The sequence below is a fragment of the Perissodus microlepis genome, chromosome 17 (genome assembly GCF_051167445.1).
Source record: "Perissodus microlepis isolate ML-2025 ecotype Zambia chromosome 17, ASM5116744v1, whole genome shotgun sequence".
In the NCBI taxonomy this organism is placed as follows: Eukaryota; Metazoa; Chordata; class Actinopteri; order Cichliformes; family Cichlidae; genus Perissodus; species Perissodus microlepis.
In genome coordinates this window covers 1,425,562-1,445,990 of record NC_140477.1, presented here as the reverse complement: position 1 = coordinate 1,445,990, position 20,429 = coordinate 1,425,562, and the positions used below count along the sequence as shown (strand labels likewise).

The 20,429-nt window shown below is 40.1% G+C and overlaps 1 protein-coding gene across 3 annotated transcripts; it reads right to left on the bottom strand.

Moving 5' to 3' along the window:
• Positions 1 to 876: 876 nt before the first annotated feature.
• On the bottom strand, positions 877 to 17,027 carry ptprc (protein tyrosine phosphatase receptor type C). 3 transcript variants are annotated; one of them, XM_084910016.1, is made up of 31 exons: positions 16,737 to 17,027; positions 13,640 to 13,654; positions 13,440 to 13,451; positions 11,344 to 11,493; positions 11,124 to 11,135; positions 10,609 to 10,890; positions 10,261 to 10,500; positions 10,062 to 10,172; positions 9,771 to 9,902; positions 9,516 to 9,656; positions 8,847 to 8,999; positions 8,476 to 8,693; positions 8,300 to 8,360; positions 8,069 to 8,177; positions 7,821 to 7,858; positions 7,208 to 7,317; positions 6,916 to 7,006; positions 6,748 to 6,824; positions 6,629 to 6,665; positions 6,449 to 6,546; positions 6,159 to 6,284; positions 5,884 to 6,041; positions 5,555 to 5,690; positions 4,712 to 4,861; positions 4,331 to 4,421; positions 4,108 to 4,247; positions 3,807 to 3,941; positions 3,609 to 3,725; positions 3,339 to 3,502; positions 2,423 to 2,558; positions 877 to 1,907 (listed from the first exon to the last, which is right to left on the bottom strand). In XM_084910016.1, exons 1-31 carry the CDS (start codon positions 16,798 to 16,800, stop codon positions 1,584 to 1,586), a joined length of 3,828 nt encoding a protein of 1,275 aa, XP_084766142.1. In that variant the 5' UTR covers positions 16,801 to 17,027; the 3' UTR covers positions 877 to 1,583. The 3 variants fall into 3 exon arrangements, with proteins under 3 accessions (XP_084766142.1, XP_084766141.1, XP_084766143.1); XM_084910015.1 differs by having other exon boundaries at positions 9,510 to 9,656; positions 16,737 to 17,026; XM_084910017.1 differs by lacking the exons at positions 13,440 to 13,451; positions 13,640 to 13,654; positions 16,737 to 17,027 and adding an exon at positions 11,639 to 11,965 and having other exon boundaries at positions 9,510 to 9,656.
• Between the last annotated feature and the right edge of the window lie 3,402 nt (positions 17,028 to 20,429).

The window sequence follows — 20,429 nt, the reverse complement described above, 5'->3', positions numbered from 1 at the left end:
GAAGCTGTCCAACCAAAGCGAATTAGCACTGGGATTCACAGCGTCCCCCCCACACGTGCTCGAGGATTAAAGTGCTGACATCTGTGCGAGTATTCACAAAGCTTCCAAAGGTACAAACAATAATCTAAACTGTAAAATGTTGATATTTCTCACATGGTCCCTTCAAAGTTGAGACTAAATCTCGATAAAACAAAAGTAAAGACATAAAAACTGCTTCTAAGGTGAGACTGAAAGAAGGACTTAAGAGAATTTTAAGCAGAGAGGAAACAGAATATTCATATTATTCACTTAAATCAGAATCGTCCAAGCAAAGGAAGATCCAAAGCACGGGTTATGCAAGACAGCCAATAAAAACAAGCCCAGCGGTTCTCACAGCGACACATTAAATAAATGTAAGCAAACTATAAATGTTAACAGTGAGCAAAGTTTCTAAATTTTTAAGGCAGAATGAATAAATGGTAAATGGCCTGTATTTGTATAGCACTTTACACACTCGGTCATCCACCCATTCACACACTGGTGTGAATGAATAACATCCTATTTATTGAAATGAGATATTTCTATCGTTTTAAAGAGATTTAATTATATGACTGAGTCTGTTTTTTTGCACTGTCAGTTTTCTATTTTGTTTTTTCCCATCTTTTGAAACAATCACACACTTAACGACTTTTGATGAAGCGCGAGGTTTTGGTTTCTGGCTCAGAGCCGCCCTGAGACGAGCTGACACGTGTTGTTAGTGTGTTCTCTCTGCCTGATCGGCCGCTCGGCCCTGAAACTAATATGAAGAACAAAGACACGTGTATGATTTTAACCTCCTGAAGATTTGAGCTCGTTTAAAGATCTCGCACATTTTTCTATTCAAGGAAAGATCCAGAGTAAAATGTCATCAGGTAAGTTTATTGCAAACGAAAAAGAAAACTGTTGACCTAGTCTGCTCCACGAGTACGTTACTGGGGTGACCTAAAGAAACTCAAACCAGCACAACCAAAAAATGTTGATTCAAATGTTGCTCCAACTTCATTAGTGGGAGAAATATACAACAAATACTTCAAACCTTTCAGTGTTCCTGTAGTAAGAAGCTGAGTGAGTAACATACTTATCTTTTAAAGATACGCTTAACAAAGCCGATGACAGTGAGCAAATACAACGCATAAATACAACTGTAACAAAAAACGCAGTGTGCCATAAAACACTGACTTTAACTAAATGTTCAAAAAAATGCTTGTTACTATGTATAAATGAGGAAAACAGAAGATGAACTAAATAACAGCGTAGAGGACAAAACAACTCGTCTGCTGTATATTTCAGATTTAGTTGTTAGACCCCTTTAAATATCCAGTAAAGGGTCCAGTTTGATGACAGCTGTGCTGGTAAACTTTGTGAAAAGAGAGAAATTATATTTGCATTCAGAAACATTTATAACTTAATTTAAATCAAACATTTTGGAAACTGACATGAGATATTTGGTCAAATTCTTCCACAAATCTAAAAGCTTTACAATGTTTATACATTCATAAGGTAATTTAAAAAAGCATAAAACTGAAGCGCTTATTTCCATGTGGACACAGTCACGGCCGGCACCCTCACACCTCCACCGTGACAGTGGGACCGTTGCTGGTGTCGTCCAGCGGCGTGGTCTCCGTGGGTGGGGCCTCTTTCTCCGCCTCCTCTTTCTTCTCTTCTTTGTCTCCGTCAGACACCAGAGGAGTGCTCTCTGCTGCCGCCTGCTGCTCATTGCTGGTAGTGCTGGCTGGCTGCTCAGCCTTGCCTTCGTCTTTCTGCTCGGCCGCTTTCGTCTCGTTGACGATCTGCACCGAGTCGGCTGCAGAGGCCTGCACCGGTTTCACTTCCCCGTTTTGAACGGGGAACACGGCCTCCACGGCGTCATATATAAACTGGTATTGCTCCTGTTAGAAACACAGGAAACAAATATTGTTTCAGTGTGTTTCTTGTTAGAGTGAATCTTGCTTTGTAGACAGTCTTACACACTTCCCTAAATAACCAGCAGGAAGAATCCCACGAACACAACACAAACACTGAACCGATACTACTAAACTGTGTGGACAAGCACGGATATCGCAGTGCTTCTTATTACTAAAGACTTCTGCTGTTGCCACAAACTAGTCACTTTCCAGCTGCTGTAAAAGCTCACATAAGCCTGAACACACTGCTGAAAACAGGCAAAAAGCAACAATGACTCAAGTTTACAGCAGGAGCAGGGAGAAAACAAATGGGCGTGGCTTTTTCATAGATTTGTTATCAAATAAAAGGCAGAAATTATCTTTATGCTTGAGCTTACCTTTGTTTTTAAAACAGTAATATAAAATACTGCATTTCATAGTGAGCTAGAACAGGGAACTGGTGATGTGCAACGCTGATATAAACAACTCTGAGTATGAACGATTGTGTTCCTCTTTCTCACCGGGCTGGAGACCATGCGCTGTCTCTCTTTGCGCAGCGTTTTGACCACTTGGAAAACATCCACCAGCTTCTCGCTCTCAGCGTTGTCCAGCACGTTCCACAGCGCGCAGAAAACCCCTGAGCGGGACGAGCCGTCACTGAGGAGCACAAAACAAGTTACAAACAGGAGTTTATTAATTTATACATATCCATTTATGTATTAGACAGCTGTGGGCCTGTGAAGGACATCACATGAAAAACAAAAAGTCTGAAAGTGGATCTGTTGTCATAGGAAATAAAAATATAACTAATTAAACATTAAACAAAGGATTTCCTTAAAAGAATAATTGATGTTGGGTTAAATTCATGGGAATACTCAACTATTCCTGATCAGCTGACCTTTACTGTCTTTCACACTAACATAGATGCATTTTACTGTGTACACTCAGCAATCACACTTTGTGTGAGGTGGCTTTAGAGAGTGCGGTTGGGAGTATTCACACTATTTTTATAACATATTCATGCCTCAAAGGAAATCAAATGCATGGTTTCCTTGAAATGAGGTGAGGCTGCAAAGCAGGGTGAGCTCATTTTCATCAAGATCTTCATCTAAAATTTGCAACGTAAATGATTGCTGCATTCATGCATGCTCTGTCAACTACAGGGCTTGAACTAAAACATGTGGCAGCATCTGTATATGCGCAGAAATGCAGCTACGTAGCTGATCTCTGTTTAAAAGATATCCTGCTGCTTAGATTTTACCGAGCTCTTTATTTAAAAACACTGATCAAAGGGACACTAGTGTCCACCCTGAAACCCAGCGAGATGGAGAAGTCGGCTGTTGCGACACATTTTACTGATCTGAACGCTGAGAGCGATGACTCGTCCTCGCTGCGTGCTGTCCCGTTCTCATCTCATCACTGAACTGTGTTTCTTACTCGCAGTGGACCACTATGGGGTTGTTCCTCTGTGATCTGCTGGTGCCGCAGTTTTGCTTGATGTCCTTGATCATGTCTGTGAGGTCTTGAGGTTTCTCCGGCACCTCCTCTTTGCTCGTCCACTTCAGGAACTGGAAATGGTTTATCTCCCGTCTCTCTTTCCTCTGTGGATAGAAGAGGACGAGAAGAGCACAGCTGGCTTACAAATGTGCGGTCTCATCAGCGGGCGAGGCTCGCTTACAGAGGCAGAGTAGGTGGCTGCTGTGTTACCTTGACGTGGCGGATCTGCATGGTGCGTCTGATGAAATTTGGCGAGTTGTCTGTGCTCGTCACCTCCACCTCAATCTCTCCAAAGCTCTTCTTCTCTTTGTCCCAGTAAATACAGTCCTGTTGAGTAGAAGAAAACAAGCATATTTACCACATGTACATTTAATGTGTCTCACTATAAGTATATTATATTGTATGTACCATGTCTCCTTCACTGCTGTCTGAAAGCATGACGACAGTATAAACTTTCTTCTGGTGAATCATCGACCAGAAGTCCCCCGTGGTGTCTGCCAGTGGGGTCTGCGCCACTATGAAGGCACGGCAGCCCCAGTATCCCTGTGTGGGAGACAAACACATCGAGTCCAAACATAGAAGATGAGACATTTCGTTATCTGGTGCAACAGGAAAGAAGGTGACAGGAAGCAGTTTGTCACAGTTTGACATCGGCTGGTATTTTTAGTAGTTTACATAGAAACGGGTTCATAAATAGGCTGAACGTTACCGTGATGTGCGAGGCGTTGATGTATTGAGTGGAGTCTTCATCCTCTTCATCTGAAGAATCTTCCTCCTCATCGTCTTCGTCGGGGTCACTGTCCTGACTTGGTCCTTCATCCAGCTTCAGGAACACGCGGTTGAAGTCATCTGCAGGTTTCATATGAAAGAAGTGGAACTGAGCAGATGTAATCTTACACGTGAGCACACGCGTGCATGCAAAGTAAACTCACAGGGGATGACCGACGGAGAACGATTCTTCTTCTTGTTTTCTTCGGTCACTCCTGTGTTGAGCGTCCTCCAGTTTTTAAAGGTGGGGAGTCTCTGCAAGATCATTTTGTCTTTTTAATATTAAAACTTTGCTTCCATCCAATCCATCGTGCAGGATGTGATGGAAAAGAGGACGATAGGCACACTTGATGATATTTTTAGATTTCAGCCATTTGTGCTACATCTGATAAATGTTTTAGGGTCATTTACATTATTCTGTCAGAGCTTTGTCAGACATTCTTTACGTGATTTCTCTGTGACTCACTCAGTGACTTAAACACGATCGGTCCCTCGCACTGCTCTTCTGTAGTTTACAGCTATAAAAGTGATAAGATACGGCGTACCTCAAACTCCTCCTCCATGAGCGTGGGCTCGTCGTCCAAGTTTTTCTCTTTGAGCGTGTTCATTGTGCTGTGCAGCTCAGACAGGCTGATCTCTGTCTCTCCAAACTGGTTGTGCTCCAGCAGGGCCTGGTGAATCAGGATGTACTGGGCCTGTGTGCACACAAATGCGCTCATGTTAATGCACGAGAGACAAACCTCGAATGTGCCGCAGCGTTTATATCTCATTTACCCTCATTTATTTAATACAGGATTTTAAAAAATGAAGCTCTGTTTATGTGTAGTGTAGTCAGTGTATGTACATCTAACACGCGGTGTTCCTCACATACATTTTTAAACTATTATAGTGATTTCTTTACACAGTAGGTGAAATATAAAGGTGAATGAGTCTATAATATGAACATGCAGACTAAAGAACAGGACTACATGTACACACAGAGCTGCAGATGTAGGTGAAGAAAAAGAGGGCGGGGCCAAACACAAAGAGGAGAAACAAAAAAAAAAACAGGAAGCAAAACCGGAACAAGACAGGAGATAATAACACCGAGGAAGACAGGAAATGACAGAAAGGGTACGGTGTACATGTTTAAAATACAACTTTTTATAAACATAACATTTTTAAAATATATATAAAAAAATATACATAATATATACAACTGTACATATATAAGTTTAGCTGATTTAACTAATTGTTAATCTTTGTCATATATCTATCCATCCATCTGTTATTCTGTCTGTCTGTAGATGCAGATACAGGTAAGGTGATTTACTTTAATGAGAATTGGCATCAAATTCGTTGTATTTACAAGTATTCTTCTGTTTTACACACACACACTGATATTTTACCTCGACTTGGACCATGAGGCATCTCTGTCTGCGGAGTCTGACCACGTAACCGTAGATGTCCACTCTGCCCTCTGCCTCCAGACCTTCCATCATGGCATCGATGCCAATGTAGGTTCCTGTCCTGCCGACTCCCGCACTACACGAGAAAGAAGTATCACCTATGAGTGTGGTTGTCTTATTTAACCTGATGTACAATGACGCACTTTAGATCTCAATTAACAGCTCGTGTTTTAATCTGAATTAAATCAAATGTACTGACATGGCTGATGGAAGTGAAACGACTCCTAAACAAACATGTTAACCTGAGCCGAGCTGTGACCTCTTCATACCTGCAGTGAACAACGATCGGCCCACTGAAGAAATTCTTGAAGGTGTTGACGCGCCGCCTCAGTTTCAGGAGGAGGTGTGGCTCCCCGGGGACTCCGTGGTCGGGCCAACTCATGAACTGGATGTGGGTCACCTCCCTCTCTGAGTTCTTCTCTCTCTTCTGCAGGTGCATTTATTGAGATAAATATGCATGCTGAGCAACACTTCTACACAGATATGATTACAGACATTTAACACTTTTACAGTTTTGTCGGTTCAACATGTGACGGAGGCGTACGTTTGTCAGGCTGAGACGGCGGATGGTGTAATCTGGGTAGTGGTCCTCTGAGTTCAGCTTCACAATAAACTCCTCATAAAGCTCAGTCTCTCGGTCAGGAGACGGCCAGTACTGAGCACACTTGACCTGTGAAACGATGGGAGAGGAGAGAAGCTGACTGTCGCTCAGTGAGGAAGGAGAACGGAGCAAACAATACGAAGGTTTAAGATTTAAGCAAATCAGATAAGAAGATTCTCAAAGAAAGGATATTTCTCTGTGACTCATTTTAAAAACTTTAAACACGATCTTACCCTGTTTCCCTCCTCACATCGTGTTACCATGACGATAATTGAGGACTGCTGTTCCCAGATCATCCTCCAGAAGTCATTTATAGTTTCTTCCTTTGGTCCTGCAGCGAAAACACCGTAGATAAGCATCATACATCACAGTCATTCAGTGCAGCTGTGTGAAGAACGGGAGCGTGACTTTACCTTGAGCTGCGATGTACTTTTTGGACTCTTTGAATCCCTGCAGGAAGAACAGGATGTTTGACTGTTTTCAAACAGATGTCATGAACTTTATGTTGAACAAGCTGAACATTTTTACATACGTCAACGAAGCTGGCGTTGATGTAGTCGCATCCTGGCTCTCCATTTCCTGTGGTTAGCTGGACACGGTTATAATCATCTAGTTCAAGACAAAAAAATTAATAAATAACATAAATGATGACAGTCTTCACAGTGACTCTCAGTAATTTTAATAACATTGATCAGCTCACAGGGCAGAATGTCCACGTAGCGGTTCTTGACAGAATTGCAGGACTTCTTGGCCTCTTTCACCGTGTATCTTGAGAAAATTCTTGGGATGCTCTGCAAGCAAATATAAACTATTATTTACAGACAACACCCAGCACCCATTCACACTCTTTCATCTCTGTACTAGGCCAAGAACAACAAGCCTTTGTGTTTTTATATTGACTCCCTGACAGCCTATTGTAAGCGAGGGAATAAATAAATGGTAATAATAATAATTAAAATAAAACCCGAGAAAAAGCTGATAAATGAATTTACCTGAAACTCAGCCAGGAAAAGTCTCCCCTCATCAGCGAGCTTCCTCTTGTAGGTTTCCAGCAGGACCTCTGCTGCAATCGGCTCAACAAGCAACAGGTTTTCTTCATCATCTACAACAAGCAGTCAGCAAAGGAGAGATTATTACAAATAAACATAATTATATCCAACCACTGATTGTTATCCATATGTGTTTCATACAATATTAGCAAGCAAATATCAAGGAAAACGCTTTAGTTATTTCATGTTGTGATCATGGATCTTACATATGAGTGACTTTAGGCCTATGCAACTTTACCTCTTGGTATTGTTCATGTGCACTGTATGGTCAGCATCATTCAAAATCACAGTGAATTTCCTTACCAAAAAAAGGAAGGTATTTTACATGCTATGCTTCTGTCTCTGTTATCATCTTCATCCTAAATGTAACATCTTTCCTTTTACTCAGCAGACATGGTTGAGATACAGGCTCCTAAAGGTTTTATTGAGTCCTGCTGCTGTATATAAACGTACTTTATAAACAGTGTGGAATATCAGCACATTTAATATCCTTTAATTATTATCAGTATGTGAACAGAGGGAAAAAATAAAATGACAATAAAAAAGCTCAACTCACTTGTTGTTGAAATAAGATGAATATTTTCACCCAGGTCACTGTGAAGAAGATAGAAAAGACAAAGATTTTGAGTCGTATTCAGCATCTACATAAATAGTGCGATAACATTATAAAATCTAAATGAAAAGGCAACATGAATTTGCAATTTGCAATAAATTTTGCAATTTATATATAAAGATGTGTAAACAATACAAAAAAGAGGGCTGATTTCAGAAAAAGTAAATGATCAAAAGCAAAAGTTTCCTTACTGGGACTTTCTGCGTTTTAAAATGTAGATCTTATAGATGACAAAAAGCAGAGCCACGGACGTGAGGATGATGAGGAAGACCAGAAACCCAATAACAGCTTTGTCGTTGTCTGTGAAATAATATTAAAAATTACATTTAAGTGAAAGATAACATTTGTAGAAATATGTGTGCTTAAAATGAGACGAAGCATTTATGTCAGTAAACTGTATCATTAATGAAAACAGGACGTACACAAAGTGCTGATTTGTTCTGTTTTGCCGAGGCTCTCATTGTGTCCGTTGTAGGCCGTCACCTTTAAAGACAAAATGTCAGTTCACTGTGAATTACAACATTCAGGATTTATCTAAAATAATATTTATAAGCATAATATCTTCTTTATTAAACCAAAAATGTTGGATTTAACAAACCTTCACTTTGTAGGTCGTAGAGTAGCTCAGATCTTTGAATTCGATGTCAGATTTTGTACCTTCTAGCTCCGTCTTTGTCACTTCCTTATCATCAGCTGTATTTAGACGTATTATATATTTTTCCTTAGGTCCGTTGAATGTAGAGGGTCTGTGCCAGCTCACTTTGATCGTATTATGTTCGTGAACATGCACCTGCAGCTTAGTGACTGCAGCAGGTGCTGTAAGAGAAATTTAAAGGAAGCCATATTTAAAGTAAAAAACTGACAGACCTGCAGCCCTTTGCTGTGTTTCCTTCCTGTTTATCTTCACTGCTCAAATATCCAGTGAGAAATAAATTCTAACATTATGTAATAAAAAGTTTGATTACTTACTTCCAATCTTGGTTTGCAGTTTAACTTCACCCCCAGTGGAAACGTGAATCTTGTTGTATTTGGCTCGGACTCGACATTTATAATCAGTGTATGGATATAATCCAGTAATAACACACGTTCTTCCATCAGGACTTGTGGCTGGAACTGCTGTAACTGTAACATAATTTCCATGAACCATGTGAAGTGTTATAGATTTAAATCAACATCATCATGTTAAGAAACTGTAAATGACAAATGTCAGGTTAAAGTTTCACAAACACATCAGCTGGTAGTTCTGTCAGCTGATCCATAAACTGGCACAAACCTGTTTCACTTACAGTCTGTGTTCCTGCTGACATGAAGCACTGATGCTACAAGCTTCTCATAGAAACTACGTACATGTCAGAAAACCAACAGACTGAGAAACTGTTTATGTTGCTTTTTATAAAGACAATTAAATTTCAAACATCAGATTTTACCTTCAAACAGCTCAAAGCTTCTCATCATTTCTTCTGTGTGAAAAAGTGAACTCGACTCTGATGTTTCAGTGTTTATTCTGTTTTATATTTGCTATTTATTTTAATAACTGTGTATTTATTCACACCCAGTCAGAGGTTTGGTTTTTCACCTACAGTCAAAGCATCATGAACATAAACACATAAGAAGAGAAGTCGTCTCACTCACCTTTACCTGTCTGATCATCACAACTGCAGTCATAAGAAAGCTTATGAAGGTTGGGAAGTTCCTGTTGACAGTTCTTACTGGTTGTTTTCCAGCTGAGCTCAATGGAAGTATTGGATGAAATTTTGTTTGTGTTGGTTATTGTAAGATCTGTTGGAACAAAGTAAACATCAGTAACAGTGAATGAAGTTTCCTTTGCTTCACTCTAAACTGTGTGAGAATAAAAGCTTTTATTTTGGTGAGCTAAAGGAAATATAAACTCACTACAATCAACCCTGACGTGGACAGATGGAGTCGTCTTATTTATGCTGATGCTGTTCTGTAAGATCAGACCAGTACAGTTGTAGTCTGTGAACGGCTCCAGCTCAGACAGTTTCACATCAGCTTTGTGTTTTTCTGAGGAGACACAAAGATGACATCATTGTTGTTCCTCAGTGTGTGAACATTCATCCTTTGGGTTTAGATTCAAACGTGAACACATTCAAAGAAATAAATCTGAACAGATTCACAGAGAGCACAAAGCTCGTGTCTCTAACTCGTAAAGTTTCCTTTTACCTGAACAGGTGTAACTAACTGAGAGGTTTTTACACTTTGGCAATGTTGTGGTAATTTCTGCAGGAAGTCCAGTGGGTTTAATCTGCTGTATTTCACTGGGATTTAAGAAATCTGTGGAAAAAATGAATGAAGACAAACATGATTAAATCAGGTGTAAATGTTTGAATCTCAGAGCAGACGTGGACTCGTTCGTACGTACCAACACTGATGCTTTTGGTGAAGCTAAAGGAAGAACCTCTGCACTCTCCTGGAGTAAAGGTTACAGTCAAATCTGAGCAAATGTCCTCGTTAGCAGGTCTGACACAGAAAGTCTTCTCGTCATTTCTACATCGTACAACTGGACGTTTATTTGGTGTTGATATTGAAGAGCTGATGTCCCAGTCACTTCCATAACAAACATATCCAGGGATGCAGCTGGTTTCATTAACGTCTCCTTCACCTGAATTAAACAAGTGATGCACAAATGTGTCAGTTTATAAAAAGATTAATTTGTTAAGTTAAAAGAAGATGGATGTAAAACACAAATATATGAATTAATTGTACTCACTCATTGGATCTGTTCTAAATGTATTTTCCATAGAGTGACAGAATATTTCATTTCCAGTATCATTAAATGAAAGTGTTTCAGTAAATGAAACACTAAGACTGTAATCAGTGCACGGCTTCAGGTGTCCAGTTTTCCCCACTGGGATTTGCTTCAACTGATCAGCTTGGATTTCCTTTCCAGTCTGTGGTCGGCCTTCTTCAGAAACAGTCAGTTTGTAGTTTCCAGGGGGGTTTATTTCAATCTGCAAGCCAGACGTGTTGCTGTTTGTGACGGTGTAAGAACCTGCAAAATGTTTGTCAGTAAGAATCAGTCAGTTACTCTTTTTATCTCAGATAGTTTCTTCATTCTGATGTTGACCGTGATCAACATCATGGTGAAGATGAAAATACATTTTCTATAATTACTGTAAAAAATACTTTCATTGTGATTCAGAGTAAATTTAGAGAGAAATACTGAGCACCAACAACAGTGTTTGAAAACATTCAATAAAACTGATCTTTTAAACTGATACTCACACTGTGGAGAGGCTGAGAGGACACATTTCAATGAGATCAGAAAAGAAGAAAACAAATCATTAATATATGATTATAATTATACAATGAAAGTACCAGAAATACCTCAGAGCACCTTACAGCTGCTGGTACCTCAGAGGTGTTGGTGATCTCTGTCTGTACACTATATGTGAATTCAACAATCTTATCACAGTCCTGCATGATAAAAACAGAAACGTCCAACCTTTGGTCGTAGCTGCCACTGTGGTGGAGGGCGGAGTGACTGGAGGTGAGGTCTGGGTGTGAGAGCTGTTTGCCTGAGAGGCTGGTTGGATGCTGGATGTATTGGATGTGGGTGAGGTCTCTTTCGAGGTGATTGGAGGAGCAGTGACTGCTGTTGGAGAGCATGCTTGGAGTCAGCTTTAGGCAGAAAAACCTAACGACAGCAGTCTTACCTGATATGCTGTTTAACATTTTAGGACTTTGACTTGTAAAAATAATAACTAATGCAAAACTCAAGCTGAGGCTGAATACATTACCAGATATAGTAGTTGAACTGGATTCTGGAAATGAAGAGTTTGATTGGGAGGAGGGGTTATTTGGCAAACTAACTGAAGAGCTGGAGGTGGTTGGGATGACTGTGACTGTGGAAGCAGGTGCTGTGGAAGTAGGTGCTGTGACCGTGGAACGATTCACAGTGAGTGGAGGTGAGGTGGCGACTGACTGGTTTATTACAGGATCTGCACCCGTGCTTGGAGGTGAGGAGGCGACCAACGTGTATGTTACAGGATTTGTGGTCGTGCTTGGAGGTGAGGAGGCTGAAACATTTTCAATCCCAGAAAAAGAAGTAAGTATGACATCATGATGGTATTTTCATCAGCTGTGAAACGTGCTTCATGTACAGTTTTCCCTCCTCTCAGTATCAATATGCTACTTTTATATCTTTCCCCTCATTTACACCTACATATTTTTTTATGTTTGGCTAACAGTTGATTTAATGTCACTGGTATGTGAATGTTATCCTATCAATAACTTAATGCTTTAGATAAACATAGTATTATATTCTGCTGTACAGGTTAGACAATCATTGACTTACAAGTTACAATGATGGATAGACTTGCGTGTGCACGACTCTAACCCTTGGAAAATTGATCTAAATCTCATCAGTACTTTGGACTCTATGAGACACAATAAACCCCAAACATGACAGTGTACGACTAGAGCTACACACCAGCGGTCCCCAACCTTTTTTGCGCCACGGTCTGGTTTAATGTCAGACAATATTTTCACAGATCGGCCTTTAAGGTGTCACTGATAAATAATAATAATAATAATAATAATGGATTGGATTTATATAGCGCTTTTCAAGGCACCCAAAGCGCTTTACAATGCCACTATTCATTCACTCTCACATTCACACACTGGTGGAGGCAGCTACGGTTGTAGCCACAGCTGCCCTGGGGCAGACTGACAGAGGCGAGGCTGCCATATCGCGCCATCGGCCCCTCTGGCCAAATACAACAAAATAAAATGATATGACCGAGACAAAACCTGTGGTATTTTGTAAATATAATAATAAACGTGAATTCACTGTGTAATTGTGTAACTTTATTAGCGGCGTCCTCCTGAAATGTGCCAACAACATTGAGAGTAACGTCCTCCTCACTGCCCCTTAATGCTCCCTCGTTGCTATGGTAACATGTAAATATTTCTTACTACAACATGGGAAAGACCCTGGGAAACTGAGTTAACGATAAAAACCCTGAAAACCATGAATTTCACACCCGAGCCTCAAATCACGCAGCCCGGTACCAAACGACCTGGACCACAGAGCGACTGGGAACCGCTGGTATACAGCATGTTAATTTGCTTTCAGTCAGCTTCACAGAGGGTAAAAAATGATTAGGAAAGTACGTCATCACATATATGTGATTACCCATTCATGGAAAATTATCTGTGCAAAACAGCTGCTATATGAAAATAAGGATTTCATCTTTTTCACAGTAAACCTATGATTAAATGAAGACAAAGAACAATACATTTTACACATTTTGCAAAAACATAACTGTTTTTTGTTTTTGGTGTTTGCGTTTAAATTCTGGCTGACACAGATAACCCAGATCGAAGCCTCTGTTCATCAGTTTAAGTAAGAACACACATTTCTGTCATTTCATAATAAGTGTTTGAGGACTGTGTACATTTACACATGAGGCTGAGGGAGATGCATGCTACATCAGGAAGCACAGCAGGGGGACAACTGGAATTAAACAAGTCTGAAAACGACATAATAAGAAGTAAATGTTATAAACTGAATAACATCATAAATATATTGGAACTCACGTTTGGTGTCATCTGGAATTACAAGAGACAAGAATGTCAGAATTAGTGTTTTGGTCATGAAAACATTCACTGTGTATGCAGGAAAACACAAACAAACAAAAACACAAACAATGAGTGATTACTAAATATTTGTCATGATGACTACGAGAAGTGAACAACTATAGAGATTCAATAACATGATAAAGTATAATGGTACTCACTTGTGGTGGTTTGAGCTGTAATTAAAAGAGAAAAAAAGTGTAAATGAGTTTGATTGTGATTAAATAATTTATTGTATTTGCAGGAAAAAGAAAACAAAACACATAAAAAAACCAGTGGTTACTAAATATTTTTACACATCCTTCTGTTGAACACAGCAGGGTGAACTTTGTTACCCAGCATCGTGTGGATGAGGTATCGCTGCTGTGTAACCTGGTTGCTATGACACTGTGACAAAGAGCCACAGTTGCTATATCAGAAAGCAAACCGCAGCTTCCTGCCTGCACTCAAACCTAGAACCGCCCCATACTTACAAAACTGGTTTCGGTTTGGCCGCGTCACTGAACCAGACGCAACCAAAAATACATTTTTAACCAAAGTGTTTCAATAAATATGGTTTCAGATAATATTTGTCAGGTATGAAGTTCTCTTTTGTTCTTTGTTTGAATTTCTCTTCTCTTAAAATCTGTATTTTCGATATTACAAAGAATAAAAAACAAATAAATACATTTGGATCATATCCACAAGTACACGAGTTAGTTTACTTTAAATGGGTTTATTGATGTTGTCCATTTGTTCTTTATAACAATACAAATGAGAACTGAATGACTGGGTGATTGGGGACAGTCAAACAATGAGACTCAGGATGTGGTTTTGGCGCGTTGTTGTTTCACTCAGTCGTGCAGAGATGCAACATGTTTGCAGCGACATTCAGCGCCTCGCACAAACGCAGCTCATCGATTATTAGTTTGGAGATGACTGCAACAGGTTTAGTGAAGGTTTAGAGAAGGTTTATTTATATCATAACTATGTCGTTATGATGTGTTTGAAGCCCAGGAACGTAAACATAAAGAAAACCTTTTCTTCACTATTTAAAGTCGTTATTTAAACTGGTTTTAAGTGTTTTCAGGAAAGTAGGTTTGTGATTTGCATGACAGTATTGTAGCATTATGACAATCACAAATACAATAATGTGATTATCCCTGAATGCAGTAAAGACACTGACACAGTAACCAGCTCTGTCTCTAATTCATTGATTTTCTCTGTTTTACTGTTTTTCCTCCGTCTCATGTTTTGCGTTCACCACAGAGTCCTGCTCTGTGACACTCTCCTCTTCCTTTTTAAAGTCATGCTTAACATTTCTGACCTCATTTCTTCATTTTAGATCCTGTGCTTCCCCTTTTTTTCCCTCAAGTCATTTGCTGCGCGGTGCCTCGGCCTGCTCGGCCCGCGCTGCGCTGCCAGGAAATGAAGACGACTCAGAATGGAACACGGAAGTGGTCAAACTTTTTGATCACACTACGCCGTCTTGCTGCTGCTAATGCAGGCGGCCTGTTAAACAGGGCCCAGCTTCTCTCGCCCAGTTTAAGCAGAAGACGCGTGAACTTTGGTATTTACTACTGAGCTGACACACGCGTGTAGTAATTCTTTAAAAGTAGTGAAAAACAGCAGGAAAATATAGAAAAAGATGAAGAAGTCGAGCCGAGTTTTAAACTATTTTTAAATGCGTTTAATATTAAAATACAATCATACACTGAGAGACATCTTTTTGGGAGATGTCTTTGAACTTTTTAAGAGACTTTCATCTCACAGAGACATTAGATTAATAATGGCACAATCAAATTTAACTTTATTGATTAAAACGTGGCTGTTTAGCGGTGTTCCTAACATTTTGTCTGTAACGATTACACGTATAGCTAATAAAGGATAAAATCAAATGTTATTAAAGTGAATTCAGATTCTTTAAACGTAATTAAGTTCATGTAACTAAATAAAAGTATATCAGTATTTATTAAAGTAAATATTTAAACACAGTTCACAGTGTTACGATGAACTGATACAATTTAATGTAAAAATCTGTTAAACTGTAAAACAATGTTCGTTTAATAATAATAACAGTGAGTTTTCAGTGGAGTTAGAATAATAATATTTCAACATGAGTGCATGATGAGTATGTAGTACAATAATTAATATGAGATACATCACTAAACAGAAAATTTTGACATTTTGGTTTTGGACACTTTTATGTATTTAATTTTTTTAAATAACGGCTGATCAGTTAATTAATTAATATGACTGAAAGGAAAACAACAATCATGTTTTGGGTGCGATGATGACACACCTTCACACTGGCTGAGAAATTCTGTATGTTAGAAACAAATGAGCCAGACTGAGGGCAAAGACGATGGAGGGAAATAAATGACAGGTTTTATTTCAGCTCATCAGCACAGACTGGCTGAAAACAGCTGAGTTATAGATGAATTATGAGTGATGATGGAGGCAGTGAGGTCAGTGTAACTCAGTGTGCACACGCACACGTGCACGCACACACACGTGCACGCACACACAGAAATGTTTATCACATACAGTACCCACAGTCACCGAGGTGAAGAAGCAGCTTGCAGGGACACACCCCAGAAAATGTCTCTGCTTTCAGACCGACACAGCCCCCCCACCCCCACAGTTACACATATACAGTACACAATCACACATTCATACGTGCACGGTATCAAAGCAGAACAGAAACACGATTGCAAAAATTCCCAAAGCACCAAATAAAAGAATATGTTTTAAAGAGCGTCTTCTTCCTATTAACAGCCGCCTTTGATTGAACATAAGTGTTGATTCTTTTGCCAAAGGGCTCAGAAACCTGTCATTTTTAAGCTTTCACATCACAAGCGTGTGCAGTTCCTGTCTGCTGTTCTTGGGGTTGGAAAGTTTAAGAAACGTGAAGTAGCACAAACGCGGATGCATCTCCAAAGCGTGCTACAGCGAAGCCTCTGCCCTCGGTTTTTATTTAAAAGGTCACATTTTGCTTGATGATGTTTTACAGTTTTCAAAAAGTAAAAAAGCTTTTCAGCTGACAGATTCACGTCTCCATCTCACACAGGGATAATAATCCTCATACACGATCACAAGCTCAACATCCGACTTCAAACACAGCGAGTTTAGGGGGGAGACTTCATCACCTACATGATTTGCATTTGCAGACGTTTTTCTATTATTTCTCCTCAGTTTACAGACACAGAGAGAAACTTCAAAGTCTTTCTACAATCCTTAAAGAAAGCAGCACCGAGAACACTGCAGATGGTCACTTACAGTAGGTCAAACCGATGATCCCGGCCCAGAACAGCAGGATCTTCAGACCCCAAAGACCTGCCATGTCCAGGAGTCAGGGTGTGTACAGCCACACACCGTACAGTGAAACCAGCCGGCAGATCGTCGCACGCCAAAACGTATTTCCAACTCTTACCTCAATTCTAACCTAACATAGAAAAAGCTGTCTGTGTTAAAGCGACATAAGTTCTCTGTCTTATCGGTTGACACAGCTTCCTGGACTTGTTCCCCAAACTCTAAACCTCGCCTTTGGTTTCGAGTCAAGCGAGTGGCAGTGATGTCACACTTAAGAGACTGCCTTTACCTTAACGTCTGCTGACAGGAAGCATCATTTCAACTACGCCACTAAGAACAGGAAGCCTTCGCTCGTCTAATGTTCACTTGAATTTGATGAAGGGTGAAATCGCTCTGACCTTTGAAAAAGGAGGCTGATAGCTGCCAATACGGCCAAGATTTCAGTTTAAGGGTTGCGTCTGACATATTAGGCTCAAATAACATGAGGCACACAAATGGATGATGAGACTGATGAGAGCACGGCGAAGCCTCCAGGTTAAAGTTTCAGGCCCGAGTAATTTCTGTTTTATTCATGTTAAACTTCAGCAATTTTGCTTGTGAGACGCGAGACAGAGAGTTGTGAAACTTCTGAGAGCACCTCGTCTTTTTCAGACTCCTCCCCTGCAGGCCCACGACGGCTCGTCCGTGCAGTCAAAGCTAACAAGAAGTTATCACTGCAACGTGCAAGAAACCAGAGGCAGTCTTTCTTTTATTAAACTCTGTTCTCTTTTTTCTTCTTCTCTCCTTCTAAAGAGAGAAAACACACGGCCATTGGCTCCAGAAATGAATTTCTTCATTGCTGCAGTTCATCTCGCGTGAACGACATTTATAAGAGGCGTTAGATCTCTTCAAAGTCATTGATCGTGGATGGTGTTTGATCACCACGCTTTGCCTCGGAGCCCTAAAATGCTTTACTTCTGTTTACATACACAAGAAAATAGGGGATAAAAGAGGAAGGAGGGGAGTCGAAAACTCTCCGGGGAGACTCACACACTGGGGGGGGAGCTGATGTAAAAATGGATGAAACACAGTCAGCTTTTCATGCTCTTATATGAAATAATGCAGGGAACTAAGCAGAGCCTTCTTTGTGCTGAGACGGTCGTACTGAGCTGATAAAACCTTTTACTTAAACTTACACAGCACACTTTGCATGGCGTGACAAGCTGATATGAATCACACAGTTATATATAGTCTATTTAAAAAAGAGCAGCAGTCAGAGTCACATGATCTCCTTAATGTTTTCAGTCATTTTGAAGAAGAGAAAGTTTCTTCTTTCTTTCACTCTGAAACATTCGGTGGAAATTAGTTTGAATTCACAAACCCAGCAGAAACATTGTTTCCGACAAAGACATCAGCTTTTTTGTAAAAAGTCTAAATATGGATTTCCTCCTAGACAAATGAAACACAAATCATTTGGCTATTTCCACTTCTCACAGTGCAGATTCTTGTAATCAGGAAGTGACTCTTAAGCAAACAGCCCAATGTTCATGTAATCAAATTGAAGCTGTTGTTACAAATAAAATATGTTACTGCAAGACTGCATGAGGAGCGCAGTGTTGCTGTTAGCAGCTACACAGATATGTAACCAGCGTAACCGCATGCCATTCATTAGATAGACACTGTATTTAGAAATGAAGAACATAATGTAGCACGATGAAACCTGTGAATGTTGCTCGTGTTCGCCTGTACGCCCTCCCCCCCTCCCTCCCCAGACAGAAAAATACTTTTAATCACATTTAACTGCTTAAAATGCTGTCAGCACTCGAGGCTTTCAGAACGAAACGATCGCAAAATCGGATTAAATTATTTTATCACAAGATATAATTTAAATATGATCTTTAAAGTATGTGCAGTGTGTTAATTTTAGTAAGAAACTACAAAGTTTTGTTGTTTAAAAAGTGAACAGTTCCTCCTGAGGAACCACTGAAAACTTGGGTTTCTTAAATATTGTATCAAAGTTAGATTGTTATCATTATGAAAAGAGAAAGAAGAAGTCGTTTGGCTACCTTTACCATCTATTGACCAACTAGTGACATGGTTACATGTAACATGGTTTTCTTGCAACAGTGGTTTTAATAATAGGACAGCTGAACAGTCCAAAGAATTACAGCCTCCTGACCGTCAGTATCCACGACAGGAAGGCCCGAAGCATTTTTTAATGTGACATAAATGTTACATAACAAACTTGTGTTTTAATCAGGGTTAACAAGTCGGCAACAGCTGCCACTGAGGCAGGTGGAAAAGAGCCTGGAAGGCTGGAGGTATGCATTGGAGAGAAGAGGAGGAGGATAATACAGTTTTTATTTTTATTGGGAGTGAAAACGATGGACAAGTTCAGACATTAGTATGTCAGAGGGACAGCTCAGCAGCAGAGTGCAACGAGGCAGCAGCTGCAGCTGGAGTCCAGAGACACGAGTTTCTCGAGATGTAGCTGAGCATTGGGAAAAGGAGCCACACTGACAGGAACTTGAACCAGGCAATGCAAATAAAGACAAAGATGTTCTTTCTGCAAGTTAAAATATTTCAAATTTAAAAAAACCACTAGCTTCACACTGCACTGTGAAAACCATAAAACCATTAACTCGTCATCAGAAATAAAATAGACAGAAAGAAAACAGGGCCTGTGGAGAAACGAACAAAATCACAGGACTTCATTGTAAATTCTTAAACTATGTTCCTGTAGCTTGATTTCCCCTCTCAGTTCTTGGTCCCGTCAGCTCTAACAGGTGAAAGTGCATTCATGCACTCACATTTAGGCTTGGTGTGAGAGCTGTCTGACACCAAGTCGCAAAATGTGGCAGTTAAAAAAAACAAAGCAAAGCCAAAGTCTCTCTAACGGTCACTCGTGACACACACAGCATTAAAACACATGTTTACGGTCCTCGTGGTCCTTTTTTCACTTTAAATTTTCAGGGTGTCGTTACATCAAATCATTCCACACACATCCACATCAGAATATATACCCAGCAGGATTTTTATTTCCCACTGAAGTCTGATGTGTTTTCAAAGTGCTCCTTTTATTTTTTGATCACACAATCATATTTAAAATTTCAGCTCGGAGGTGCTGCGCAGTATCTTTGCTGTTCTGGACAGAGATCTTGGGTTTTGTTCCTGGGATCTGCTAAAGCTACTCCCTCAGCTTGGGGGTCAGTGCCCCACACGCTCCGGTTACCACAGGGACAACTGTTGCCTTCATTCGCCGCATCATCCTGATTTCTTCTCTCAGCCCTTTGTACTTCGAGCTTCTCTTGTTCCTTTTACCTGATGGTGCTTTTGCTCATATAGCTACATCTATCAGTACGAAGCTCTGCCTCTGCTTGTCCACCACGACTGTGTCTGGTTGGTTAGCCTGTTTCTCTGTCTGTATGTGGAAGTCCAACATACAGACAGACAAGATCTAAGTTCAGTCATTCTCAACCACCATAGGGGGCGTGTCCTATTTTGACCTCAGGATTTACAGGCCATACTTGACACAGATGTTGCCTGCTAGCATCTTGTACCCTGCTGTTATGTGCTGAATAGTCTCAGATTGTAGCTCATAGGTTCCTGTTGATCTTGTACAGTTGTAGGCATTCTAGGATCCATGTGTGGGGCATCAAGTCATAGTGTCATGGTCCGTGG

What these genes read in the sequence shown, in the direction of transcription:
- ptprc (XM_084910015.1), bottom strand. Translation starts at nt 16,800, where the DNA reads ATGGCAGGTCTTTGGGGTCTGAAGATCCTGCTGTTCTGGGCCGGGATC. An exon ending in CCGATCGTTGTTCACTGCAG is followed by an intron (nt 5,691 to 5,883) that starts GTATGAAGAGGT and finishes TTTCTCGTGTAG; the next exon opens with TGCGGGAGTCGGCAGGACAG. An exon ending in TTCTCCGTCGGTCATCCCCT is followed by an intron (nt 4,248 to 4,330) that starts GTGAGTTTACTT and finishes TGAAACCTGCAG; the next exon opens with ATGACTTCAACCGCGTGTTC.